At 51.2% G+C, this 27500-nt stretch overlaps 1 protein-coding gene across 1 annotated transcript in view; it reads right to left on the bottom strand.

Moving 5' to 3' along the window:
* The window catches only part of vwa8 (von Willebrand factor A domain containing 8), a 35097-nt gene extending 9103 nt beyond the window's left edge, over nt 1-25994 (bottom strand). The window contains exons 1-34 of the mRNA XM_068746039.1: nt 25862-25994; nt 24543-24620; nt 23614-23744; nt 23059-23169; nt 20990-21157; nt 19692-19856; nt 19204-19253; nt 19013-19121; nt 18691-18795; nt 18490-18618; nt 18156-18290; nt 17988-18065; nt 15900-16060; nt 15670-15783; nt 14821-14998; nt 13776-13853; nt 13532-13647; nt 13103-13197; nt 11367-11473; nt 10823-10894; nt 10342-10418; nt 9681-9756; nt 8638-8773; nt 7412-7531; nt 6764-6969; nt 6449-6600; nt 4110-4218; nt 3603-3741; nt 2165-2352; nt 862-981; nt 716-780; nt 516-641; nt 327-436; nt 39-190 (exon numbers count right to left, since the gene is read on the bottom strand). Of these exons, the coding sequence (XP_068602140.1) occupies nt 39-190; nt 327-436; nt 516-641; nt 716-780; nt 862-981; nt 2165-2352; nt 3603-3741; nt 4110-4218; nt 6449-6600; nt 6764-6969; nt 7412-7531; nt 8638-8773; nt 9681-9756; nt 10342-10418; nt 10823-10894; nt 11367-11473; nt 13103-13197; nt 13532-13647; nt 13776-13853; nt 14821-14998; nt 15670-15783; nt 15900-16060; nt 17988-18065; nt 18156-18290; nt 18490-18618; nt 18691-18795; nt 19013-19121; nt 19204-19253; nt 19692-19856; nt 20990-21157; nt 23059-23169; nt 23614-23744; nt 24543-24620; nt 25862-25994 (4089 nt within the window). The remainder of the gene's footprint in view (nt 1-38; nt 191-326; nt 437-515; nt 642-715; nt 781-861; nt 982-2164; nt 2353-3602; nt 3742-4109; nt 4219-6448; nt 6601-6763; nt 6970-7411; nt 7532-8637; nt 8774-9680; nt 9757-10341; nt 10419-10822; nt 10895-11366; nt 11474-13102; nt 13198-13531; nt 13648-13775; nt 13854-14820; nt 14999-15669; nt 15784-15899; nt 16061-17987; nt 18066-18155; nt 18291-18489; nt 18619-18690; nt 18796-19012; nt 19122-19203; nt 19254-19691; nt 19857-20989; nt 21158-23058; nt 23170-23613; nt 23745-24542; nt 24621-25861) is intronic.
* Nucleotides 25995-27500: the final 1506 nt, after the last annotated feature.

Below are 27500 nucleotides of genomic sequence, written 5' to 3'. Positions count from 1 at the left end.
TGTAGATCGATCAGGGAATAAGAGTGCAGCAACCTCACCATGAGCTCTGGGAAGCCCACAACAATCCGTGCAAAGGAACCGCTATCAGCCAGGACGCGGTTTGGTGAAACAATCTTCTGCTCCACGGCGGCGCTGAGGTTCTCATGGGGAAGCTCCTCGCATGACATCATGTGAAGGACAGAAGCCCCGGCTGCAGGACAGGGAAAGTTCAAAGAGATGACTGAAGAGACACCAAGAGACAGAAAACAAGCCGTCCTGTCGAGCACTGGAAGCATGCACGGTGGCCATAGCGACCGACTGGACAACACGGAGGCGGCTCCACCTACCAGAAGTGGCTCCATGGCCCGAGCGGACAGAGTCCTCGCTGACGCTCTGGAGCTGACACACGGTAGAGTCTCCAGCTGCCGTGCGTGTGGGCTTGGTCAGCAGGAACTTCCTGCTCAGACAGGAGAACACGTCACCATGGAAGCACCCAGACCGTCAGACGGAGATGTGATCGGTCGGCCTTTATCTACGCGTTGGTGTTGCTCTCCACAAGCAGCCAGCGGTCTTCTGCCACGAGGAAGACAGACTTCAGGCTGATGGGAAGGGCGATGGAGTGAACCTGGCCCTCCAGCACGTCCAGCACCTTCAGCTGACGACTGAAACGCAGCGCAGGCCTGTTGCCATGACGATGCCATCTTGCATGGATGTAGTTTAGGCTGAAGAGGCTTACCCGTCCTCCTGATAGAAGAGGAGCCAGTTTTTGTGGACAAAGTCATGACACATTTTATATTCCACCTGTAAGAACACAGAACAGCTTCAGTCCAGATCCAGATCTGCAGAACACCATGTACAAGAGGAGGAGACAGGCGCACTGACCTGCTGCTCCTTGCTGCCCCACCAGCCGGGGGCTCTGGGGGCGGGCCGCTCCCCATCGAGGGGCAGAATGAGCCTTCGCACGGCCCCCGTTTCCAAGTCCAAGTGGAGTACCGTATTACTCTGGCAGTAAGAACAATTCCATGAATGCAAAGCTGATTTCATAAAGCGTGTGTGTGTGCGTGCACCGAGGTTCACTCTAATGGCTTCCACATGGCCTCCCATTCCTGATGTACACGACTGGGCGGAGTTATTTAAACTGTCCCTGACTCTAAACATATGCTGCCTTTGGAGGGAGCGTGGGAGAACCTGTGTGTGTGTGTGGGGGGGGGGGGGGGCATGTCTGGCATGTGTGTGCATGCATGAAGATGATGAAGATGTGCAATGGGTTCTAGGTTTCCTTTGCCACCGAGCTGTGAATGAACCGAATGCTTTCTTCATTGATTGACAGACACGACGTGATCAATCACTGCAGCACTTTGAGGTCCTCACATTGTCCGTGTGTCCTGCGGAGAGACGTGTCCAACAAGCATTGCTCACGGACAGATGGCATGTTACACTCGCCAGTCTGGGTAGAACGTCTTTGTGACCAGCTGCTGAGACGGTGTACAGGTGTGTAACTGGTGGTGGGTGAGGTGTGGCGAGGGTCACGGCGGGTGAGGTGTGGCGAGGGTCACGGCGGGTGAGGTGTGGCGAGGGTCACGGCGGGTGAGGTGTGGAGAGGGTCACGGCGGGTGAGGTGTGGCGAGGGTCACGGCGGGTGAGGTGTGGCGAGGGCTGGTGAGGTGTGGCGAGGGTCACGGCGGGTGAGGCGTGGCGAGGGTCACGGCGGGTGAGGCGTGGAGAGGGTCACGGCGGGTGAGGCGTGGAGAGGGTCACGGCGGGTGAGGTGTGGCGAGGGTCACGGCGGGTGAGGTGTGGCGAGGGCTGGTGAGGTGTGGCGAGGGTCACGGCGGGTGAGGTGTGGCGAGGGTCACGGCGGGTGAGGTGTGGCGAGGGCTGGTGAGGCGTGGCGAGGGTCACGGCGGGTGAGGTGTCCCTCTTTAGTGCAAATCACTGGCTATAGCTCTATTCATTGGAGTTTTTGTACGATAGGGTGCCCCCCTGCCCCCCTGCCCCCCCTGCCCCCCCGCCCCCCCTGCCTCCACACCACGGTAGAGAGTTCTGACTCACATGAGTCTACAAATGTAAACACTGTCCGGAGGGCAGGTCCATAATGTCCTTTATGTTGATGACATGTTCATTGACAGCACCGTGTTCTCATGGACACACACACACACACACACTCTGAGTCCTGGGGGCCCACCTGCTCCTCGTGCAGCACCACCTGACCATCCAGCGGACTCCCGAGAGCAGCAACGGTGACCAGGGGCTGCCAAACGCCACCGATAGTCCCGGGGAAGACGTCGTACAGCTCCATGCATCGAATAGCTCGGCCATCCTTCTCCATGCAGTACAGGGACACCGGATTACACGTAGCCACGTATATACAGTCTGCAGCACCAGAGACAGGGACAGAAAGACATGAGTGTCCTAGCGTTAACAGAGACAGACATTAGTGTCCTAGCATTAACAGAGACAGACGTTATTGTCCTAGCATTAACAGAGACAGACGTTAGTGTCCTAGCATTAACAGAGACAGACGTTAGTGTCCTAGCGTTAACGGAGACAGACATTAGTGTCCTAGCGTTAACAGAGACAGACGTTAGTGTCCTAGCGTTAACAGAGACAGACATTAGTGTCCTAGCATTAACAGAGACAGACATTAGTGTCCTAGCATTAACAGAGACAGACGTTAGTGTCCTAGCATTAACAGAGACAGACGTTAGTGTCCTAGCGTTAACAGAGACAGACATTAGTGTCCTAGCGTTAACAGAGACAGACGTTAGTGTCCTAGCGTTAACAGAGACAGACGTTAGTGTCCTAGCGTTAACAGAGACAGACATTAGTGTCCTAGCATTAACAGAGACAGACGTTAGTGTCCTAGCATTAACAGAGACAGACATTAGTGTCCTAGCATTAACAGAGACAGATGTTAGTGTCCTAGCATTAACAGAGACAGACGTTAGTGTCCTAGCGTTAACAGAGACAGACATTAGTGTCCTAGCATTAACACGTTGCTTCTAGCAGACACACAATCAGAGATATGGGACTCAAAAACGTTTCTGTTTCTTGAAAGGTGCTTGGTCACATTTAGAAGTTTAATATAATTACTTCATTATAATGAAATCAGAATAATTATATTATTTTGTGTGTGTGTGTGTGTGTGCGCGCGTGTACATGAGAAGGTCCCAGGGGGGACAGTGAAGCTACAAGGACTAGACGTAAAGAAGGGAGAGGACTTCAGGCACCTCGGGTCAACAGAGCAGAGTGATGGAGAGAATGTGGAAAGGAGGAGAAGAATGGTGTGCAGGCCAAAGGTCGGCGCTCATGTCCTGGTTGAATGGATTCTTATCTTCACCCACTACTCATTAGAATAATCTCTGCTGTGACCAGGTGGACGTGAGGCGGATGGAGCGGAGGACTGGGATAGGGTGGAGGCAGATTCCACCAATCACGGCCCTCGTATCTACCCCTCAGGGAGACGAATGGCACCGCTAAACAGCACAACACGCTGTCCTATCGAAAAGGTCTTCCTTTGTCACCGTACGGTCCAAATAATCAAATAGGAACACAAAACCTCGGGTCTGAGAATGCTTTCAGTGCGTGTGTGTGTGTGTGTGTGTGTGTGTGTGCGTGTGTACCGTTTCTGGTGGTGACATCACAAATGATGTTGACTTCATTCATGGGTATCTGCCAATGGGCTCGCTCCTCCGTGAAAGTCAAAGCCCTGCTTTCCCGTCTGCTGCACGGGTAACGCTGAACACGCAGAAAGGCGGGGCCCTGGAAACAGGCAGCGAGAAACCAATGAAGCTCCAGCAAACGCCTTCACACTGAGACCACAAGAGGTGCTGAAGGCTTTTAAGATAATCCTGAGAGATGTACACAAGTCAAGCGTTTGATACACCTCGTCAATCAACGTTTTTTCTTGATCACCCCCGCAGAGGGGGAGCTACCGAAGGAGCAGCGCATCCCAACACAGTAGAACGAGTGGTCTTATGTTAACGGTCGTGAAACGCCAGTAGAAGCACACTGGTGAGGCGGGGGCTGCGGGTGAGGAGGGGCGGAGGGGCATCCAGATAAACCCTGATCCGCAGCCCCCCCCCTCTGCCTACACAAGATGTGGAGTTCTGTCCGAGTCGTGCGTTTACCTTAACCTCTATGGGGTGGGTCTCATTTGGACAGAGACGTCTGCTGTGAGAACTGCCAGCTCGGTTTAGTGTCCAGTAGCCGGTCATCTTGACCTCTGGCAGGAGCAACCTAAAGGTTGAAGGTCACATGGTGACAACCAGCTGGTAATTCCTGACAAATCAATACACAACGGCGTGACAGTCAATTCATGCAAATCAACTTTGTTTTTGTTTATAGAGGTTTGACAGCAACCCCCCAGCAGTGACCCCCAAGCTGGGTGCATGGCTCCAGTAGTGATTGGGGCACTAGGGGCAGTGACCCCCAAGCTGGGTGCATGGCTCCAGTAGTGATTGGGGCACTAGGGGCAGTGACCCCCAAGCTGGGTGCATGGCTCCAGTCGTGATTGGGGCACTAGGGTCAGTGACCCCCAAGCTGGGTGCATGGTTCCAGTAGTGATTGGGGCACTAGGGGCAGTGACCCCCAAGCTGGGTGCATGGCTCCAGTAGTGATTGGGGCACTAGGGGCAGTGACCCCCAAGCTGGGTGCATGGCTCCAGTAGTGATTGGGGCACTAGGGGCAGTGACCCCCAAGCTGGGTGCATGGCTCCAGTCGTGATTGGGGCACTAGGGGCAGTAACCCCCAAGCTGGGTGCATGGCTCCAGTCGTGATTGGGGCACTAGGGGCAGTGACCCCCAAGCTGGGTGCATGGCTCCAGTCGTGATTGGGGCACTAGGGGCAGTGACCCCCAAGCTGGGTGCATGGCTCCAGTCGTGATCGGGGCACTAGGGGCAGTAACCCCCAAGCTGGGTGCATGGCTCCAGTCGTGATTGGGGCACTAGGGGCAGTGACCCCCAAGCTGGGTGCATGGCTCCAGTCGTGATCGGGGCACTAGGGGCAGTGACCCCCAAGCTGGGTGCATGGCTCCAGTCGTGATTGGGGCACTAGGGGCAGTGACCCCCAAGCTGGGTGCATGGCTCCAGTCGTGATTGGGGCACTAGGGGCAGTGACCCCCAAGGGGCAGCTGGGTGCATGGGGGGCAATACAACGGTTTTCTATACATATACATGTGCAGTGTGTGTGAACAGATGTTTACTGGTCTCCAGCGGGGCCCATTTTGATTGTGGCTCATCTCATATTCAGAAGGCCACAGGAAAATAAATCAAAGGAGTAGAATGAATGATCCTCTAAGAATAAATATTTAAAAAAACGCAAAGCGATACAGAAGGTCCACTTCATTTATTTTTGTCTGTAACTGAAAAAAAAGGACAAAATACTTTCAGATCAGATCTTGTGGGATAAAAAGGAATTTTGGCTCAAAAAGCAATAAGAAACTGTATAAAAGCTCTTACATAGTGCTACAAGTATAGATTACTAAGTACATGGAAACAAACATACAGTTGGGGAAATAATTTGATCCCGTGCTGAATTTGTAAATTTGCCCACTTACAAAGAAATTAGCAGACTTAAATTTGTATGGCATTTCACTAATTATGGCAATAGACAGAATAATATTAAAAAATGCATACACGATACAAAAATTATAACATGTTGTGCATTTTATTGAGTGAAGTAAGTATTTGATCCCAACAACACACCAAGAATTGTGAGTATCGATTAATTATTTCCCCCACTGCAATGAAGAGAATTCATCGAATGAGCATCAGAACTGTTCAGGAAGACATTTGATCTGATCTGTTTCACTTTCCTTCTTCAAATGATTAATGAAACTGAATTTGAGAAGTCAAAATACAACCACAAGGACAGAGGAAACTAATATTTTCCATTATTGAAAATATTTGAGTGAGTCTGGATGGAAGCCTTTAGTCGAACCCTCCAATTATCGACAAGCTAGAAACTGTTCAGCCTCGGATCGAAGTCATTTCAGAAACATAACTTCGGAGCGTGGAAAAAACAAAGCAAGCATTTATTATTACTACCATTACTTTTTACTGTCATCTTGAAAATAATTTAGCAACGAAATTAATACACGTGAAAAATGGGAATAAAAAACAAACTGCAATTCTGAAGCTAAAAAAGCATCTGATGCTGAAGAAAGGATTATTAAAAATTCTAAATAATAGCTTACATTTTATACACCATGTCAATGTGACATATTTCAATAAAATTTAACACAACAGTTCTATTTGAAGTTAGAATCGAGAAAGGATTCCCCACGAGGAGAAACACTCCTCCAATAAGAAGACATTAAACGGCTTCTCTGCAGCCTTGCTCCGCCCACAACGCCATCATCATAGCATTTTGGTGAAAAGCAGAAAATGGACATGAATGTGGTGGAAACCTTCATTTGACTTTGACTAAACTCCGAGGTAACCGAGTCAGGTGCTACGCGTCGCCTTACTCCTTGGCCAGGTGGACGGCGCCGGGCGTGGCTCCCACTGGAATCCCGTGCTTGTGCAGCGTTTCAGTCAGGACCTCTCGCATGTCTCGATTGTACGAGTCAAAGTCAAAGACATTTCGCAGCACGTTTGACAGACCTTCATCTGGGAATTTCTGTAAAGGTAACAGAGGATGAGGGGGGGGGGGGGGGGGGGGGCTCTGTTGATGCTGCTGGTCAACGAGCATTCTCATTGGTCTAAATCATCAGTTGCAAGTCACAGAATTGATCCATTTGAATTGGATGGTGCAGCTTTGCCGTCTGCGCTCGTATTCTTACCTGGAGGTGTTTGACAATGTTGACCACTTCTCGTGTAGAGTACGGGTAAGTGATGGTGCCCTGGTCGGCCATGGACCGCAGCTCTCCGAAGGCCGCCACCAGCCTCTGCAGAGTAGCATCAGGAACATCTGGGCCATATTGCTTGAGCATCGCCAGCTCGGCCTCCGGCTTCGGATTGTCCACAGCATGGCAGCTAAAGATATCACCTGTGCCAAACAATTCAGAGAGAATCATGCAGCCCAGTTGTTCAGCTACTCGAACAAGCTGTGTGTAAATTGCTGCAACTTTAGCAGCTTCCACATTAACTCATTCAGTGCCAGACGTTTCCCTCATTTTGAACAATTGTTCAAGACAAGAATTCGTGTACTACAACTATGTAAATACTGAACCTACGGTACTACTGTCCTGTCAGCTTGTCCTGTGAGGGGTCGCCACAGCAACGCAACCTTCTCCACTTTACCTGTCCTGTGCATCGTCCTCCCCAACACCAGCCATAATATTCTGTGGGTCTTGAAAAATTGTGCAAATTGAGCAGCAACTGCTGGCACTCGGTGTTCGACTGAGCTGAAAATGGCTGGCGCTGAATGAGTTAAATGGAAGACAAGCTTCCAAGTTCTCTCTGCAGGTGTTGTGTATCTGCATGGGTACCTAGAGCTCCAAAGAAGTCGTTGCCTAGGAAAGGAAAGCCAGGACGGTTAGCCAGCACAAGCATCCTGAAGTCTTGGTGCATGGCGATGGTGCCGGGCTTCGCCGTAGCGTGCCGTGGCTCTGGAGGAGACAGCCGTGGTTAGCATAGCCTCGTTCCACTTTGAATAGCAGCTTTGTTTTGTTCTGACTGTTTGGCTTGACCTTCACAAGGACACACTCTGCTTTGGTTTTCTTTTCTATGGGAAGGGCATCTCAAGATCAACTGCTAGTCTGATTATACAGAACAGCTTGGAAAATATCATCATCCTTTTTTCCAACTTTCTTTTTATTTAAAAAAGAAAGATGCACACAAAAAAACAAAGAGTACAATTTCAAGGCTGATTCTTTGTGGTTAAACGTATATTAGACATTTAATAGGAGGGAGAGTGCAGGACACCGTTTTAAAATAGACATGTATGGATTCCATTGTTTGTGAAACGTATTCAGATTGTCTGAAGGGAAAATGTAATCTTTGAGCTTTAAAAAGAAAAGGAAATCATGAACCAATAGCATACAGGTGGGTGGCAGAGGCTCTTTCCATTTCAATAAAATGATTATACGGGCAGAGAGTGTAATAATGTAAATCAGATCACATATATCTATATAAAGCCCAGAGTGTCAGAAACTCCAAATATGGCCACTAAGGGACATTGAAAACGGCAATTGCAGAGTTGATCAATTTGAAAATATTTTGTCAAAATGGTTTGAGACTTGAACGAGACCAAAACGTATGGCCGTGGTTAGCAGGAGCGGCAAGTTTAACCGGGTTCCCCACCCACCTTTAAAACGGCAACCACACATTTATCATTACACAACATCCTGTTATACGAGTTTGAAATTAAGGGGCGCTCTAGAATAACGTCACAAGGATTATTCGGGGGAGCATTAGGAAAACGAGGGACCCTTTCTGATATTAAATCACAAACTCGTAGGTAACGAGTTTAGTAAATGGTATAAATGCATCGTTATCATATCGAGTCATTCCACTCAGACAACGTTTTATCTAACAAAGATGGTTTAAAAAGGTGAAGCAGGAGGACGACCAGTGAAAATGATTTTTACATTGAATCCAAATTGTTATTGTATTTTTCACAATAATATTCTTTGTATATTCTGAGGGAGGTGGTGTATTAGCACAAATGCAGCTTTTTTATCGTCCTACTACAACTACTAGCTGTGACAAGTACCTGATATAATCCTACGTCCATCAGCCAGAATCATTTCACCGCTCTCCACCAGGGTCTTGAGGATGCAGGTAACGTTAGTGGGGGCTTTGTCAGCCTCGTCAATCACTAACACGTGACCCAGTGTGGCTGCCTTCACCTGCACACACGCACACACATGCACACACGCACACAAAGGCGTGGTTCAAACGCGTGTCTGGCACCACTTTGGTTATTTGAGGTTAGGTTCTGAACCCTGCTGCTTTGAGCGCTATGAATAATGGGCCTTACTTTACAAAGAGAGATTTGATCTTATTTTAATTAAATAATGTTTTTTCCAAACAGTGCCCATAATAACACAGGAGCCTAGCAGAAAGATCACCATCTCCATCTTTCTCCTGCGCACTAAAACCACAGCCTCAAAATGACTCGGTCTCTCGTTGGTTGCTCCTTGTTGGTTGCTCCTCATGTCACTTTCAGCTCTTCGTGCTGCCACCATCAATGCATTGATGCCAACGTGCTGCAGCTCTACTTCCTTGTTTGATAGCCAGATCGGTGAGCTTTAGCCTGAAAGCTGCATCAGGCGCATTTCTTCACGTTTCCCATGGGTGTGTGAGTCAAGCGCAAAATGGCTGATCTGAATGATTTATTGTGAGTGAGTTTCATTCGTCAGCTGTGGCCAGTTTCATAATGTCCTTGGACTGATATGAAGAGGCTAAATATTCCGGCAGCATTTTTATCCCGTATAAATCCATTTATTAGCAACTGCAGCTAATCTATAAGACGTTCTCGTCCACAGCTGGAGGCGGGAGGAAACCGGACCACACAGAGAAAACGCACGCAGGCCCGGGGAGAACATACAAACTCCACCCAGAACCGACAGCGCTGCCCACTGCGCCATTGTGCTCCTCCCTAGAGTTACTTGCATCCAAAGTGATGAATGGACAAAACTGTGACACGACTGTTGCATCACTCTGCTTGTGGTTTTAAAGTATTTACTACTCTACACACAGAACCAGGGTGCGTGCGTGTGCGTGTGTGTGTGTGTGTGTGCGTGGCTAACTGACCAGTGGCGAGTCCTCGTATATTATGATGCCATTTCGGACTGAAGGCTGCAGGGTCAAAGTCTGGACAGTCGTATCTCTGGGAGATCAGAACACAAAGTTATACACGCTGCTGCAGGCCTTTTCCAAATCAAACTGCACCTTCCTTTCATTTATACAGTTAGTTATAAACATTACGTCTGCAGCTTGACTAACGGTCATTCAGATTGTAAAGCCCAAATAGGCAAATTGTCCTTTGTGATTTCTGGCTAAACGTATTTAATGGGTATTGATTGATCTGATTGATCCTGAGGTGTCTGCGTGGGTTCTCTGCCTTCCTTCCACCACCGAAAGTGTTAATTAGATGAATTGGTTACACTAAATTGTCCATAGGTGTGAGTGAATGGATTGTCTGTCTGTGTGGCCCCCCCGATGAACTGGCGGCTTGTCCAGGGTGTACCCTGGACGACCCGGTCTTGATTGTTTGATTATTATTTTTTATACCTCAGAGGTGGCACTAGGTTGATTTGCTGTGGCGACCCCCGACAGGACGAGCCGAGGGGGGGGTGGAGATCACAATGAAACGATAATGTGGCAGAGGCTGGTCCTGGGGTTCGGGACATTATAGCTAGAATAGTCTTTGGATATTGGGAAAAAGAAGCAAGTGCACTTTAATTATCCTCACCTGTGGAGCTGCAGGTATTCTCTGGGCCTGTTTAGAAGATGGAGGAAGCGGTCCACAATTTTATTCTTTCCAACACCCTGTGGAATAAACAAAGCAGCAAACGTACCGAAGGGGCTGAAGAAGGAGGCAGCGACTTCCACAGGTCAGTCACTCGGACAGCTCCGAATGCTTCATTCACGCATTTCTCACACACAAACCTAAACGCACTCACAGAACCGCCCTCCCCTCGGGGGCAACGAGGCCCTCTGCACCCGAACGGGATTACAGGTCTCCACTTGACAGACTCGGTGCAACAATGAGGAGATTGAAGCCCCTTCTAACAAACACACGCTCTGCTTAATTTACATGACGCTCAAATGCCATTATGACGGTAACCATGACTGGTCATATGAATAAGAGCCAGTTCCAAGAGAGCTCTGATCTGTGGCCAGGAGAATTTAAAGTAAAGCAGAAATGTGAACTATTAGAACATGCAACTCACCTGGTTGCCCACTAAGAGCAGGTGCTCTCCAAACAGAAAGTCTTTCAACATATCCTCCATCACCATCATGTGCTGAGAAAAGATTAGCACAGACAAATATCTCAGACTCTAAACCAGCACAGACGTCGGCAACCGAAGACACGCGTGTCACGGCTGGCACACGAGGGCATTTATGTTGGCGAGCAGAGGCATAGAACATTGTATTTGATCAGATTTAACACCTCACACTAACTGTTCCCAAATACCAGATGTGGCGCCCCCATTGGACAGGCTAGCGGCGTAGCAGTAGCGATCATTACATGCGTGTCTTTGGTTCAGCGCTTCACCGCAGCCGTTTGGGAGTTCCGTCGGCCTGCTCAGCAGCGGCGTTAGCAGGCCGAGGAAACAAAGTCGCTCTTTCCAACATAGTTGGACAAGGGAGTCTGGATTTATGAACGCCCCCCCGATCTGAACACGAGTCGTGTTGTTGGAACGCAGGGATGTCCATTAAAGCCACCGCATTGATTAGTTTGCGTGTCGTGTGTGTAGGTACCGGTACCGGTACCTGAGGATTATCGTAGAAGAGGGTGTCCGGAACCTTAATGTCCTCGTTCGGTTTGTAGACCGGGGCAGACACGTCGCCAATAGTCAACACACCATCTTTAACCATGCCTAAGAAAGGATGAAACAGAATGCGTGTGCTTGCTCAAAGGCACCTCGGCAGTGCCCTGCGGGTAGACTGGCCCTTCTCCAGCCACCAGCCTACGGTGAATACTTTTGTCTGGGCAGGGACTTGAACCGGTGACCCGGTGTTCCACTCAGTGAATGAGAAGCTGACAGAAACGTAACACATGAAAAGAGCCAGATTTCTGCACCTCCTAAGACGCTCACCTCACATCAACTCAACTTATTTACATTTCTGCACCTCCTCAGACGCTCACCTCACATCAACTCGACTTATTTACATTTCTGCACCTCCTCAGACGCTCACCTCACATCAACTCGACTTATTTACATTTCTGCACCTCCTCAGACGCTCACCTCACATCAACTCGACTTATTTACATTTCTGCACCTCCTCAGACGCTCACCTCACATCAACTCGACTTATTTACATTTCTGCACCTCCTAAGACGCTCACCTCACATCAACTCGACTTATTTACATTTCTGCACCTCCTAAGACGCTCACCTCACATCAACTCGACTTATTTACATTTCTGCACCTCCTAAGACGCTCACCTCACATCAACTCGACTTATTTACATTTCTGCACCTCCTAAGACGCTCACCTCACATCAACTCGACTTATTTACATTTCTGCACCTCCTCAGACGCTCACCTCACATCAACTCGACTTATTTACATTTCTGCACCTCCTAAGACGCTCACCTCACATCAACTCGACTTATTTACATTTCTGCACCTCCTAAGACGCTCACCTCACATCAACTCGACTTATTTACATTTCTGCACCTCCTAAGACGCTCACCTCACATCAACTCGACTTATTTACATTTCTGCACCTCCTAAGACGCTTACCTCACATCAACTCGACTTATTTACATTTCTGCACCTCCTAAGACGCTTACCTCACATCAACTCGACTTATTTACATTTCTGCACCTCCTAAGACGCTCACCTCACATCAACTCAATTTATTTACATTTCTGCACCTCCTAAGACGCTTACCTCACATCAACTCGACTTATTTACATTTCTGCACCTCCTAAGACGCTCACCTCACATCAACTCGACTTATTTACCACCCGAAGCCGACAACATTCAGAGAGAACCTCTTCCAAGGAAGCTCAGTTTCCCCGTATTGTCAATCAAAATCAACACAAGAACATTTTGTAACCGACCAAATCCTGCAAAGTTAAACGGACTTTATTTCTGGATGGACATGAATCCCCATTCAAAATGCCTTGCTCTCTAACCTACCTCCAAATGGTTTTCATTCATACCTGTTTACAAAATTGAGTAATCCTGGCAAAGGACGAACCAACCAACAAACACATCCGGCCAAGAGCAGCACATTCGTGTACATTTCAAAGAAAGGAAAGACAAATGGCGATTTCACCCGCGTGGTTTCACACGCTTGACTCAAGTAGCTGCTTTTTGGTTGACATTGCCTAAAGTTCCATTTTATTCAGGCTTCGTCTGACGAGCAGCGTCAATAAAAAGGATAGTACATGCACAGTCCCGGGGTAAAAACACGAATCACATACTTCTACCTCTACCTGTAGTAATGAATACAGGAAAGCAGGAAGGAAACCCTTATTGAACGAATCCAACTCACAGCGGAGCTCACGGCTCCCAGGCGTGCCGGCCGAATCCTGGACGCAGCCGGCGAGGCTTCTTTCTAGAGCAGCACGGGCCAGACTGGGCAGAAACCTGAAACACAAACACACTCTGATCACTGGTGCGCACAACGACACAAAATTAAATACCACATCGTCTGCATGCCAAAAAGAACATGCAACACAAAAACACAGAGAAACAAGGAATACGAGTGTGCGCGTGTGTGTGTGCGTGCGTGTGTGCGTGTGTGTGCGTGTGTGTGTGTGTGCGTGCGTGTGTGTGTGTGTGTGTGTGCGCGTGTGTGTGCGTGTGTGCGTGTGTGCGTGTGTGCGTGTGTGTGCGTGTGTGCGTGTGTGTGCGTGTGTGTGTGTGCGTGTGTGTGCGTGTGTGTGTGTGTGTGCGTGTGTGTGTGTGTGCGTGTGCGGACCTGGAGAGACACGCCTTATGGACAGCGTGGGTGATGCTCTCTCCAGGGAACCGAGAGAGACGGCGACAGATCCTCAGCAGCTTCCTGGTCGAGAGATACGAGGCCAGCGACTGTGCCTGGAGACACACACCATGTCCACATCAATGACTGAGACACTCGCGTCCTCAAATCGACACACACCATGTCCACATCAATGACTGAGACACTCGTGTCCTCAAATCAGCAAGGGAGCCCCCAAACACACCGTGAGGTCGTTTGTCTGCCGGAGACTGTGCGTGAGGTCCAGCAGATTCTCTGCAGCTTCCTTTGGAACACTGGGGACCTAGGAGGTGAGAGGACACACAGAGAAGGACTGATGAAGAGGAGAGAAGAAGATCAAAGACAGAAATCCAAACCCTGCATCAATACTTTTCTGACGTTCGCTTTGGTTTATGAGATGAACTAGACTGTCCAACTTGGTCAGTCCCAAGGAGGACCTCAGCACCTTCATCTATCTCCTCCACTTCTAGCTCCGCCTCCTGTCTCCAAGCCGTCCATCATGACTGTCCTCACCACCGTCTCTAAGCCGTCCATCATGGCTGTCCTCACCACTGTCTCTGAGCCGTCCATCATGGCTGTCCTCACCACCGTCTCTAAGCCGTCCATCATGGCTGTCCTCACCACTGTCTCTGAGCCGTCCATCATGTCTGTCCTCACCACTGTCTCTAAGCCGTCCATCATGGCTGTCCTCACCACCGTCTCTAAGCCGTCCATCATGGCTGTCCTCACCACTGTCTCCGAGCCGTCCATCATGACTGTCCTCACCACCGTCTCTAAGCCGTCCATCATGGCTGTCCTCACCACCGTCTCTAAGCCGTCCATCATGGCTGTCCTCACCACTGTCTCTAAGCCGTCCATCATGGCTGTCCTCACCACTGTCTCTGAGCCGTCCATCATGGCTGTCCTCACCACTGTCTCTGAGCCGTCCATCATGCTGTCCTCACCACCGTCTTGCAGACCTGTCCCTTCGTCCTATCACAGAGCACACCTGGTGGCGTAGTGGGTGGAGCTGCCGCCCCATACGTATCAAGAAGGTAGCGAGTTCGATTCCCGTGGAGTTCGTATGTTCTCGCCGTATCTGCCTGGATTTTCTCCCACAAACATGTAGTTCAGGTGACTTGATCACTCAAAGTTTTCGGCGGTGTGTGCGTGAGTCGTTGCCTGTCTGTGTGGCCCTGCGATGCGCTGGCGACGTGTCTGGGAGGTAACCCGCCTCTCGCTCGTCAGCTGGGACGGATGATGCAACTCACCAGTCCCCGGATGAGGCTCATCTCCTCCGCCTTGGCCAGCGGGGTGACCGTGTGGTAGAGGAACATCGTGAGCAGCTCCGGACTCAGCCACTGCTGCCCGCCGCTCGTACCGGCACACGTGACAGGAGGTTCTGCCAGCGCCAGCACCCTGAACGACGGATGGATGGGGAGGATGGACCTGGAACAAGACACAACAGTCACAAACAAACTATGGAGAGACAATATTTACTCTGGTTCAGACACTCGATCCACATCTTCAGCCACCTATAGTCATCCGACGCGTTGGAGTCGGGAGTCGACCAGCGTCGCGTGTTTCTCTGAACGTTAGCAGGAGAACTCAAAAAGCTACAGAGAGATCTTCAAGTTCAGAATACCGTCTGCACTCTGCAGCCGGGTACCGGTGAGCAGTTCAGAATACCGTCTGCACTCTGCAGCCGGGTACCGGTGAGCAGTTCAGAGTACCGTCTGCACTCTGCAGCCGGGTACCGGTGAGCAGTTCAGAATACCGTCTGCACTCTGCAGCCGGGTACCGGTGAGCAGTTCAGAATACCGTCTGCACTCTGCAGCCGGGTACCGGTGAGCAGTTCAGAATACCGTCTGCACTCTGCAGCCGGGTACCGGTGAGCAGTTCAGAATACCGTCTGCACTCTGCAGCCGGGTACCGGTGAGCAGTTCAGAGTACCGTCTGCACTCTGCAGCCGGGTACCGGTGAGCAGGTCTGCGTGCGCATGACGTGCAACACGACAGAAGAGTTTAGTGAGTCAAAAGTAGCGGCCGGAAAACACAGTAAGTATTAAACCACTACCTGTGTGAGCTGTGCGTGCGTGTGTGCGTGCGTGCGAGGGGTACCTCTCCTGTAACTGCTGGTCACTGAGCTGTAACTGCTCCTTTAGTGTCTGGTACTTGTCCCACCTCAGCAGCCTGGTCCCATCATACAGGTCCAACTCCCTGTCATGGAGTAACCTGGGACAATGGAAACCCAGTGAATAAACAAAGTACCGGTACGTGCTTGTGATTCATCTCAGCAGCAATGGTGGACCGTCGGCGTGGCGTTACCGTACGAGACGGAAGCACCGTACCTCGACAGGACAGCGAGCGTCCCCAGGTTGACTCTGTGTACACCATCAAGCAGCAGGAGCTTGCCCTCAATGGCGGCCGTGACCAGCGGCGATGGCCTCCATGCGGTGTCTCCGTTAGGGAGAGTGTACCTCTGCTGGAGGAGGTCCCTGGCCGTCATGTCCTGAAGGGAGGTTGGGCATAAATGGACTTTTATTCTTCCATACTATTTATTTCATGATCTTACTAAATTCTTGAGTTGCCTGTAAAAATGTGAGGTCACTTTAAGCACCTCATTAGTTTATTGTGAGGCGATCAAACTGGATGTTTCCATCAAAAGTGAAGAAATTCCATCACGGAAGTCCTGAAAACAAAATGTCTGTGGCACAAATCTTGGTGCGAGAGCAGAAAAGGCACTTTGCAGAGCACTTGGTGAAAGACGGGGACGGTCTGTGAGTCGCTGTTTGAGCAGTTCTTATCTAATGTGACTCACCCCTCTCTCTCTCTGACAGCGCGTAGGCCGTAGGGGACATTATTATTATCTCTGTCTGTCTTAGCAATAGTGATTACAATCGTGATTACATTTCCAGGACATGTTGGGAATGCTTCCAGGAACAGATGAATACATTTTGGTGATGATCCAGAAGAGACCCTGGATTCTGGATCACTTTGAATTTTCCATTAAAACTGCAGTAAATGGAGCTTCAAAATATGTTCCTCAAATTCTCAGTTGATTATTGACCGATGTCGAGTGCGGACATTTATTGTCCCGCCGAATTTCATCCGGATCAGATCTGGATTGCTGTTTCAGCCTCGTGCACATTCAATATTAGAGACAGAAAGTCAGACTTTTCTCTCTACCCCAGAGACAGGGAATTGACACAATCATGTAGGGTGGGGACATTTCTGGTAGCACTGAATTTAATCTGGACGGGATCCGGATTGCTGATGAGTAGGAAGGGAGCATCAAAGCGGGTCAGGAGACGGGCGTGATGATGGGCACACCTGGGACATTACTTGGGGGCTGCACATAAGAGGCACAAACAATCAGAGACCATTTCACCCGCTGCGTAACGAACAGGCTGTTCGTCCCGGTCCCCTTACGTGTGTCCAGGGCGGCGGCGTTTGGCCAAAAGACTCCCTCGGGAACAGACGCCGCTGGAAAGAGTTCCGGGCCAAACCAAGGGGGAAACTAGATGGGGGTGGTTTGGTGGTAATGGATTGCCCAATTTAGACCAGGTGCATAAATAGTGGCAGAGGACCCAGCGTCTGCTGCGAATGCACCCGTTTGGGCGCTGGGGATGTGGTGAGGTCACGTTTTTGCACGAAATAAAGCATGTCGTGGACCATTGAGGACTCCCTCTGCTCTCTGGTTTTCTACTCGCCACCCTCCGCTCATGCCGTCTTGCTAACACCCTGCTTGGGATATTTACCCTCGCCGAAGGGGAGGCGAGGGTATTGCAATTGGGTCTGTCTGTCCGTCTGTCTGTCTGTCCGCGCGCATAACTCAAAAACTAGGAACCCCATCGACTTGAAAAGCAAGGTCCTGTCCGTGGCTCGGTCCTCCCCGAGAATGGCGTTGATCCGGATCTGGATCCAGATTCTAGATTTTTTTAAAGGATTCTTTAACATTGCGAGATAGGGCACTTTTTGACATTTTTCTTAATTTCTTCAAAACGCATGGCGGTATGGATCTGAAAAAAAATCACTCATAAGTACTCCTTAAAGGTCAATGACCAGGACTAATTTCAGCCGGATCCGGATCACACTCCGGATCTGAGAGCTAATTTTCGTTCTAAAATCGACATTTTTCAGGAGTCCATCCTGACCTCAATTCTGGAGCTAGAGACTTCAGATTTGGTGTGAACACTCATAGTTCACTCTAGTTTCATATACGTTACAGTTGTAGTTGTATCTTTCCCCGTTCCGGAGCAGCAAGCTAGAGCAGGTTTGGCCCCTCTGATCCAGAAGCCCTGTTTACTGTCTCACAAGACCCAATAGTCTTTTGGAGGCGGGGTCTGCAATCTCTGATTGTCTTCCTAGTTCTAAATGTGTTTTGCTCCAGACATGAAAAGCTAACTTTGAATTGTTCAAAGGTATATATTATTTACCTGGTAGAGCATGATGGGCTCTGTGCTGTAACCCAGCATCTCTGCAAACTCCCTCGCAATAACTGACTTGCCACAACCCTATAAAACACCAAAGTATTGTTTGGTATCCAGAGCACAGTACAAATTGTGTGTTCGGTATATGCAGTATGTACATTGTGCGTTAGCCACCTTGGGCCCTATCAGACACATGTCCTTGGCCATGTGTGACTGCATCATCTCCGCTATCAGCTGGGCGTGGCCCGGCGTGCTGATGAAGGCGTGTCTGCTGTCGGGTAGACCTCGCTCCTGGGTACCTGCTGGAACCTGACGTTTGGAGAACCAACATCCCAAACGAGATGTGGAGAGGTTTTATCAGCAGACTTAGCCTCCCTGATACACAGCCACGAGCTAAATATCCCATGTGCTCAAACAATAGTCCCGAAAGCCGGAGCTAAATTACTAATTACATTATCTTTATGTAATACAATGATACCAGTACTTTGTTTTCTAATACTACTCCCACCTGAAAGGTGACATCCTTGCCTGCAACACGTAATTTGACCTCTGCATGGCCCCTTGTGTCCCTCGCTGAGGACACAGTCAGGACGGCGCTGGGCGCTGCTTGGTGGTGAGCATCTAGAAGCTCAAATCTCTGGAAGAGGAACTCAACATCAGCACGGCCTTCAGATGCAGCTACAAGCATCCTGGCTTGTGGTCGACTCACACGGAGCACGCCCTCCACTGCGGCGCGGCCCTCGTCCGCCAGCATGCTCTCATAGGGATAAAGTCTGCTGACGAGCTGCTGGGAGGACATCATGGGGAAAGTGCTCTGCCACAACAGGGTAAGGTTCAAGGTCACTTTATTTGTACCCGAAGGTAGATTTGTTTTGCTGTGAGGTAAAGTTAGAACATCCAATATCCATTTAAAACCAGCAAACATACATATAAAACTTAAACAAACCGTTAAAAGTGCTCAAATAATATTGCACTTTCATTTCCCCTCTTTCAGGGATGAATAGGAAGATTCGATGTGCCAACGTTCTCACCAGGACACGGACAGCAGGAAGCAGGTTGTCCACAGGGAAGTCAGGAAGGCCCAGGTTAGAGGATTCTTGGGAGCACAGAGTGGTGGCTAACGACAACAGCTGGGACAACCTGGTTCACAGGACACAACAGAATACTGCAAATGAAGAGACTTCGCTGAGCCACTAAAGAAGCCCGTTTGGTTTTATTCTACCGTTCTGCAGGAATGTTGGGTCCAGCAGCGTACAGCAGCTCCAGCTGGTCCTGAGAAGACATGAAGATGGAGTAGCTGCAAGGCGCAACACTTTCTTAAAGGAGCATATAATCTGCAAGGTTTAGTCACACGAGCTATAAGTGTCAGACCTATTGTTGAAAGCCGTTCAGCGGCGGCAGCACAAGGTGCGGTCGGATGTAACTGGAACGTATTTGGGATGTGCTATTTTCCCCAACAAGCTATAAATGTAAACTCATAACTACCTCCACCAAGAAGGTAAACCTTTTGACTGTGTAAATGAGCTGTCAACTCAAATGACCTTACAATGAACCCAACCCAACCCCCCCCCCCCCCCCCACACACACGGTTATCCCACAGTACTGCAGTGTAACCTGGAGAGAACGGGTTAAACCATCTCCTAATTTTGAAATGTCTCTAATGAAACATTTTGGTGGATAATTTTAGGGGTCGAGGAGACATCTACCAACCTTGAACGGGAGGTAAGAGACGTCTCTGGACTGGAAGCGGGACCGAAGGGGAGGATCCAGTGGGCTACCCTTATACTTGGGGACAGGAAGACCAAGAGCGATGACACGGAACTCCTCGCTCACACGGACAATCTTCCTGCTCTCCAGCTCCTCTTTGCTGTGTTTCTGCAACGCATCCACGCTTCTTTAATCCACTCAGGACACGGGCAGGATCGTCCCCTTGCCCCCCGTGAAAAAACTCACGTGACGTATATATACGCAACTGCACTGAATGAGTGAATACATTATTTAGCAAAACCTCTAACATTTGGTTTTATGCTCGTTCTTTCATCCCCTAGCCATTCGCATGCGAGCCCCGGCCCCGGCTGTAGGGTGGGGCCCCGGCCGCGCCATGGCGCTCGTCATGAACGGCGAGTGACAGGTTGGGAGCCGACCCCCTGTACGACCTGCGAGTGACAGGCTGGGAGCCGACCCCCTGTACGACCTGCGAGTGACAGGTTGGGAGCCGACCCCCTGTACGACCTGCGAGTGACAGGTTGGGAGCCGACCCCCTGTACGACCTGCGAGTGACAGGTTGGGAGCCGACCCCCTGTACAACCTGCGAGTGACAGGTTGGGAGCCGACCCCCTGTACGACCTGCGAGTGACAGGTTGGGAGCCGACCCCCTGTACGACCTGCGAGTGACAGGTTGGGAGCCGACCCCCTGTACGACCTGCGAGTGACAGGCTGGGAGCCGACCCCCTGTACGACCTGCGAGTGACAGGTTGGGAGCCGACCCCCTGTACGACCTGCGAGTGACAGGTTGGGAGCCGACCCCCTGTACGACCTGCGAGTGACAGGTTGGGAGCCGACCCCCTGTACGACCTGCGAGTGACAGGTTGGGAGCCGACCCCCTGTACGACCTGCGAGTGACAGGTTGGGAGCCAACCCCCTGTACGACCTGCGAGTGACAGGCTGGGAGCCGACCCCCTGTACGACCTGCGAGTGACAGGTTGGGAGCCGACCCCCTGTACGACCTGCGAGTGACAGGCTGGGAGCCGACCCCCTGTACGACCTGCGAGTGACAGGTTGGGAGCCGACCCCCTGTACGACCTGCGAGTGACAGGTTGGGAGCCAACCCCCTGTACGACCTGCGAGTGACAGGCTGGGAGCCGACCCCCTGTACGACCTGCGAGTGACAGGTTGGGAGCCGACCCCCTGTACGACCTGCGAGTGACAGGCTGGGAGCCGACCCCCTGTACGACCTGCGAGTGACAGGTTGGGAGCCGACCCCCTGTAGATGAGTGTGCTGCTCGCACCTGCAACAACTTGTCGTAACGCCCGGCAGCCATGAGGAAGCGGCCGTCCTCCAGCTGCATCTCCCGGTTCTCCAGCAGGTTGTTGAGAACAGGCAGGACATTTCTCTCTGCCTTTTCCAGCCCCTCCAGGACCAGGACCCGTCCTTCTGTTGCTGCCCTGACAGCACACTGTGGACACAAGTCAAGCCTAATCAATACAATAAATCAGTAGGAGTATCAGGAGACGGGAAACGAATACAATCCACCCAATGCAACAGTAAATGCGTTGCTTCTGTGCTGTAACGTGGCTTAATGTTATTACACAAGAAGACATCCGACCGCATCAGCTCCTGCCCACGCTCGGAGACGAAGCCCATCCAAAGCACGGCCAGGCTTCCAGTACTTACAACTCAAAGTTTAAAAGTTGTATACTCTGCTCCTAAATGTGGGGCAAATCTGACATCAAGAAACGTTGACCGCAGAGCAAGAGACCATATAATTAGGTTAGCATTAAATATGTGGGAGGTCGGGTGGGGGGCAGATTCATGAAGCCAAATTAACAACCAGATGTTCCATCTTTAACTCTTGATCCAGTTTTGGCACAAACAGGATAATCAGGTAATTACTGCAGGATGGTGAGCGCTGGGGAGGCAACGAGCGGTGCTGTGCCCCAACGAGAGGCGCTGCGCCCCAACGAGCGGCGCTGCGCCCCAACGAGAGGCGCTGCGCCCCAACGAGAGGCGCTGCGCCCCAACGAGAGGCGCTGCGCCCCAACGAGCGGCGCTGCGCCCCAACGAGAGGCGCTGCGCCCCAACGAGAGGCGCTGCGCCCCAACGAGAGGCGCTGCGCCCCAACGAGAGGCGCTGCGCCCCAACGAGAGGCGCTGCGCCCCAACGAGCGGCGCTGCGCCCCAACGAGAGGCGCTGCGCCCCAACGAGAGGCGCTGCGCCCCAACGAGAGGCGCTGCGCCCCAACCAGAGGCGCTGCGCCCCAACGAGCGGCGCTGCGCCCCAACGAGAGGCGCTGCGCCCCAACGAGAGGCGCTGCGCCCCAACGAGCGGCGCTGCGCCCCAACGAGCGGCGCTGCGCCCCAACGAGCGGCGCTGCGCCCCAACGAGCGGCGCTGCGCCCCAACGAGCGGCGCTGCGCCCCAACGAGCGGCGCTGCGCCCCAACGAGCGGCGCTGCGCCCCAACGAGAGGCGCTGCGCCCCAACGAGAGGCGCTGCGCCCCAACGAGAGGCGCTGCGCCCCAACGAGAGGCGCTGCGCCCCAACGAGAGGCGCTGCGCCCCAACGAGCGGCGCTGCGCCCCAACGAGCGGCGCTGCGCCCCAACGAGAGGCGCTGCGCCCCAACGAGAGGCGCTGTGCCCCAACGAGCGGCGCTGTGCCCCAACGAGAGGCGCTGTGCCCCAACGAGCGGTGCTGTGCCCCATGCACATGGAACAATCTCTCATACTGTTGTATCGAAACAGTCCTGCCTGCTGGCACAAGATGAGATCCAGTCTCTGCCGTTCTTCCACGGAGCGGGCCGTGAGCTGAGGCGCACGATCCGGGCCAACACCCGCTCCCCCAAAGCCTCGAAAAGCACTTTTAGATCCATGGTCAAATTATCAAGAAGGGTGAAAGCCACCGTCTTGGAGACTCTCCGGTACACCAGGGCAGCTCCCAGCCCAATTAGCAGATGCCCCCTCACCAATAAGCCAAACAGCCAAACACCCTCCACTTGCCCCAGACCCTTGCGTAGCCTGCTGCGACGGTCCTATCTGGGCAGGTTGGCTCCCCCGGGTTTCCGTGCTTCGATGAAAATATTTGATCAATCGTGCTAAGAGACCAACTAATCAATTCCTTGGTTTTAGTCGTCGGGAGCGCAGCAGGTCCAAGAAGAAAAGCCAGCCAGACAGACAGACAGACAGGTAGCAGCAGGCAGATGGGGGGCAGGAGCAGAGAGAAACGCATCCGTCCTCTCCAAAGACCGAACAAAGAGTTTGGGGGTGATGAAACCCCCCACCAACTGGAATCAGAATTCTATCCATAATCTATCGAGCCGGCGTCCTGGCTGCCCCTCGCCGCAGCACGCTTGATGATTTACCTGGTCTAGGTAGTAGGCTGTCCCAGAGCGGATCTCCCGCCTCTGCTTCAGGTCGCTCTCTGTGGTGTCTCTGGACAGAGCGACATATTCTACTTCACGTTTGGTCAACTCCTGTCAACAACAGGGGCAAACATGAACATAACTGCTCAGAAAGGGAAAGGAAACGATCACAGATCAAACACGCTCCAAGTTTCACACACCCCTACCAGACTAAACAATTATTCCAGTTGCTTGTTGGACTCAAGATACACTTTTAACCAGAAAAATAATATCCCTGCACCGCGACAGCTCCGTTACTCCAAACAATTCCAATGGACGAGCGTCTTAGTCTTAAATGTGATTGGCTGTGTAGAACAGAAAACATTCTTTGAACATTAGATCTTGTTGGACATTTAAGCAATCGATAAAGCCAAGATGTTCTACCTGCTGCACAAACGGCACACACAGGAGGCATCAGCAGGAATGTTTTCACACAATAAAATATAGTAATTGAACTTAATCTAAATACGACGACTGTGTGAGTGTGTGTGTGTGTGTGCGTGTGCGTGCGCTCACAAGGTACTGCATAGCTATGGATCGTCTCAGCGGTCCTGGAGGACCGATAAGAAACACATCCTGACCCAGAAGATCTTTCTGCATCAGCCATCGTAGGTGCTGAATCACTGCCTGAGGTAACGAGTCTGAAACTAGCAAACCAAAGTAGCATTTACGTTATTACCTTTTGTAATGGATATGAAACACAACTGTGTAATAAATAACAGTAGGAAGTTAGCAACATAACACCACTGCAAGCACAAATCCGACATTAGAACTTTAAGTAAAGGCCAATCAATCATTTTGATCAGCGGCATACTGCATGATCGAAGGTTTGAGAGGTTGTCTTTTTTTCATCTTCATGGATTCCATCCATCCATCTTCCACTGCTCATCAGGGGCCGGGTCTCAGCAGGGACTTCCAGACTTCCCGAGGCCTCCTCCTGATGAGAGCCGCCCAGAACACCTCCCCAGGGAAGCGTCCAGGAAGCATCCGAAACAGATGCCCCAGCCACCCCCTCTCCATGTGGAGGAGCAGCGGCCCCTCACGCGCCCCCCCCCCCCCCCCCCCCCCGGAGGAAACTCGCTTGTATTCGGGATCCCGTCCTCCAGTCATGACCAGAGGCGAGAGCAGGAACGTCGACCGACCCGGTCAATCCAGAGCTTCTCCCTTCGCCAGTCTCACGCTCCACTTAGGAGAATATTTCAGTTTGAGGTTAAGAAAAATAAAGCTAAATATATTTGCTTTGGAAGAGTTGTTTAGGTTGCAAGGACTAGAAATATGCAACTAAAGCACAAGTACATTTAATTTGTACTCAGGTACTGTGTTTGAGAGCAAATATAGTTACTTCCTTGACAGGATCTCATATTGATGCTGTTTTACGTGCACCAGGAGACGGTCCCTTTCGGTGCAGGTGAACTCTGACCCATCACGCAGAGAGAACTACGTACCGTGTTTCACAGGAACAAGCTCTGGACTCCGGGGAACTTTGACTTTGTAAGATATCTCTCCTATATTCACTGTATCACCTGTGAAAATAAAAATAAACCATCAGTCTTTTAAAAATGACTTTCATGATTCCAGAACAAATCCAGAATAGCATCCTTGTTCAGAGACAAACGTCTCCAGCCGTCAGCAGCAACGCTGAAGCGTCTCTCCGGGGTCGGACGGGCGCTCGCCTTAGAGCGCCGCTCATCCTCATGCCATCCGGTTATTGATCAGGCTAACATTCTCCTGCTTAGACAAATAGATACGGGCAAATACGTTCGCTTACAACGAGTGCAGCGCCGAGGAACCGGTTTAACCCTTCCCCTACCAGCCCTCATGCTAGTGCCATTTACGAGCACCTCATCCAGCCCCGATACAGACGCGTCAGCCTCCACGTGGGAGTGGAGCTACTTCAGGCTGAAAACAGGCCGGAAGCAGGCCGGAAACAGGCCAAATGCAGGCTGGAAACGGGCCGAATGCAGGCTGGAAACGGGCCGAATGCAGGCCGGAAACGGGCCGAATGCAGGCTGGAAACAGACCGAATACAGGCCGGAAGAAGGCCGAATGCAGGCCGGAAGCAGGCCGAATGCAGGCTGGAAGCAGGCCGAATGCAGGCTGGAAGCAGGCCGGAAACAGGCTGAATGCAGGCCGGAAACAGACTGAATACAGACTGAATGCAGGCTGGAAACAGGCCGAATGCAGGCTGGAAACAGGCTGGAAACAGACCGAATACAGGCCGGAAACAGACTGAATACAGGCCGAATGCAGGCTGGAAACAGGCTGGAAACAGACCGAATACAGACTGAATACAGACTGAATGCAGGCTGGAAACAGGCCGGAAACAGACTGAATACAGACTGAATGCAGGCTGGAAACAGGCCGAATGCAGGCTGGAAACAGGCCGAATGCAGGCTGGAAACAGGCTGGAAACAGACCGAATACAGGCCGGAAACAGACTGAATACAGACTGAATGCAGGCTGGAAACAGGCCGAATGCAGGCTGGAAACAGGCCGAATGCAGGCTGGAAACAGGCCGAATGCAGGCTGGAAACAGGCCGAATGCAGGCTGGAAACAGGCTGGAAACAGACCGAATACAGACTGAATACAGACTGAATGCAGGCTGGAAACAGGCCGAATGCAGGCTGGAAACAGGCTGGAAACAGACCGAATACAGACTGAATGCAGACTGAATGCAGGCTGGAAACAGGCCGACACATTTGCAGGCCGTTTCCTCAGGCCGTCGGTGACCGTGAGCAGAAACCGTCGCTGCGTTTTCATCACCTGAGGACGTGCTGACACATTTGACCTCATGTGTTCTCCACATCCCGCCGTTCCTCCCCAACAGCGCAGCCAAAACATTCCGGACTCTCCCGGAAGCTGCTGCGGTTCTGTTGCAGAACACCTGGGACGGCATTCTTCACCTGTTGTTGCCGGAAGCCCACCGAAGCCCACCGAAGCCCACCGAAGCCCACTGAAGCCCACTGAAGCACGCGAAACACGCGAAACAGGCTCGCTCCTGCGTCATCAGCCCCATCCACCGGACGTGGACGGCGGAAGACAATAAATGACACAAACCGGTCCGCGTCGATATTCTTCCGTAGCTGTTTCAACTCCTCCTCCCGAAGGTTCCGGGCTATTTTTGACACGTAACGAAGCTCGAGAAGGAGATCCTATTTATATGGACTTGTGATTTCCGGCAGCACCATCATTCTCTTTCCATCGTGCGAGTCTAACTCTATTTATGAGCTGCTTGAAATGAAGCAATCAATACCCGAACCATGAAACAATTGCTCGAGAGTTTATTGAACCTTCTGACAAATCAAAAAAGAAATCAAACTCAAAAGTCTTGTTTTACTGATAAGTACTGATAAGTGTTCAACCACCCGAGCATCATCCCTCATCAGATGCGTTTCAAACAGAGGAGATGATTCTGTCTGGACGGAGAAAGAACCCCGACCTGTGTGACGCGCTGACCTCTGCTTGGATCCGGATTAGATTAGGTACCAGGAACACATTATTGCATGCTGGTGCTGATCCAGAAGAGGTCCTGGATTCTGGATCCGTTTAAATGTTCATTAACATTGCAGTCAATGGAGCTTCAGAATGTGTTCCTCAATATCTCGGCTGATTATTGGCCAATATTTATGGGATTTGACACGGTCATGTAGGGGGGGGGGGGGGGGCTCTATGTCACCACCGGATTACATCTGGATTGGATCTAGAATGAGGTCAGGAAAAAAATATATAATTTTAACATTAAAACCCATTTATGTATTCGAAAATAAACATCATCTCTGATTCACTTTGACTTTATGGTTGCTGTATAAAGATACCAGAACCATCTAGAACCTTCTGGTGCTGATCCAGATCACCGTGTGACGGTGTCGATCCAGTAAAGCTTTCTGTTCGAGCTGAACAAGCCTCTTGGATGAGAGGTGAAAGTCTTCAACCAGCCCTCAGCCAATCACGTGGATTCTTTTTGCTGTTATTGATTGACCTCCACAGATGACTTTGATTGATTTGCATTTCGTTAATAAGCCAGGCGGAGGCGTACGGCACGTTTTACGCGTGTCACGTTCACACAGAAACGCGTCACGCCGCCTGCGTGCGTGTCGTGTATTTATCACGTGGAGCGCTGATAGGCGGGGCCCTCCCACGAGCTCCGCGGGGGGAGGGGGCCGCCCCGCAAAGATGCCCAGTTAAAGGGACGCGTGTGGGGGACGCGGAGCGGGCAGCGGCGAGGCTGCTTCGGTTCGGGAGCTCCTTCTGGTTCGCTTGTTTTTCGCACCGGGACGGCTCGAGGGCTCCGCGATGGAGGATGTCTGCCGTTACGGCCGCAGCCCCGCCTGGGAGGAGCTGGTCAGTAGCCGCTGGACACTCGTTCGATTCCTTTTCGCTGCTTGCTGTCCGAAAATAAATT

The sequence above is a fragment of the Brachionichthys hirsutus genome, chromosome 12 (assembly GCF_040956055.1).
Source record: "Brachionichthys hirsutus isolate HB-005 chromosome 12, CSIRO-AGI_Bhir_v1, whole genome shotgun sequence".
In the NCBI taxonomy this organism is placed as follows: domain Eukaryota; kingdom Metazoa; phylum Chordata; class Actinopteri; order Lophiiformes; family Brachionichthyidae; genus Brachionichthys; species Brachionichthys hirsutus.
This window is presented reverse-complemented; position numbering and strand designations above follow the sequence as displayed.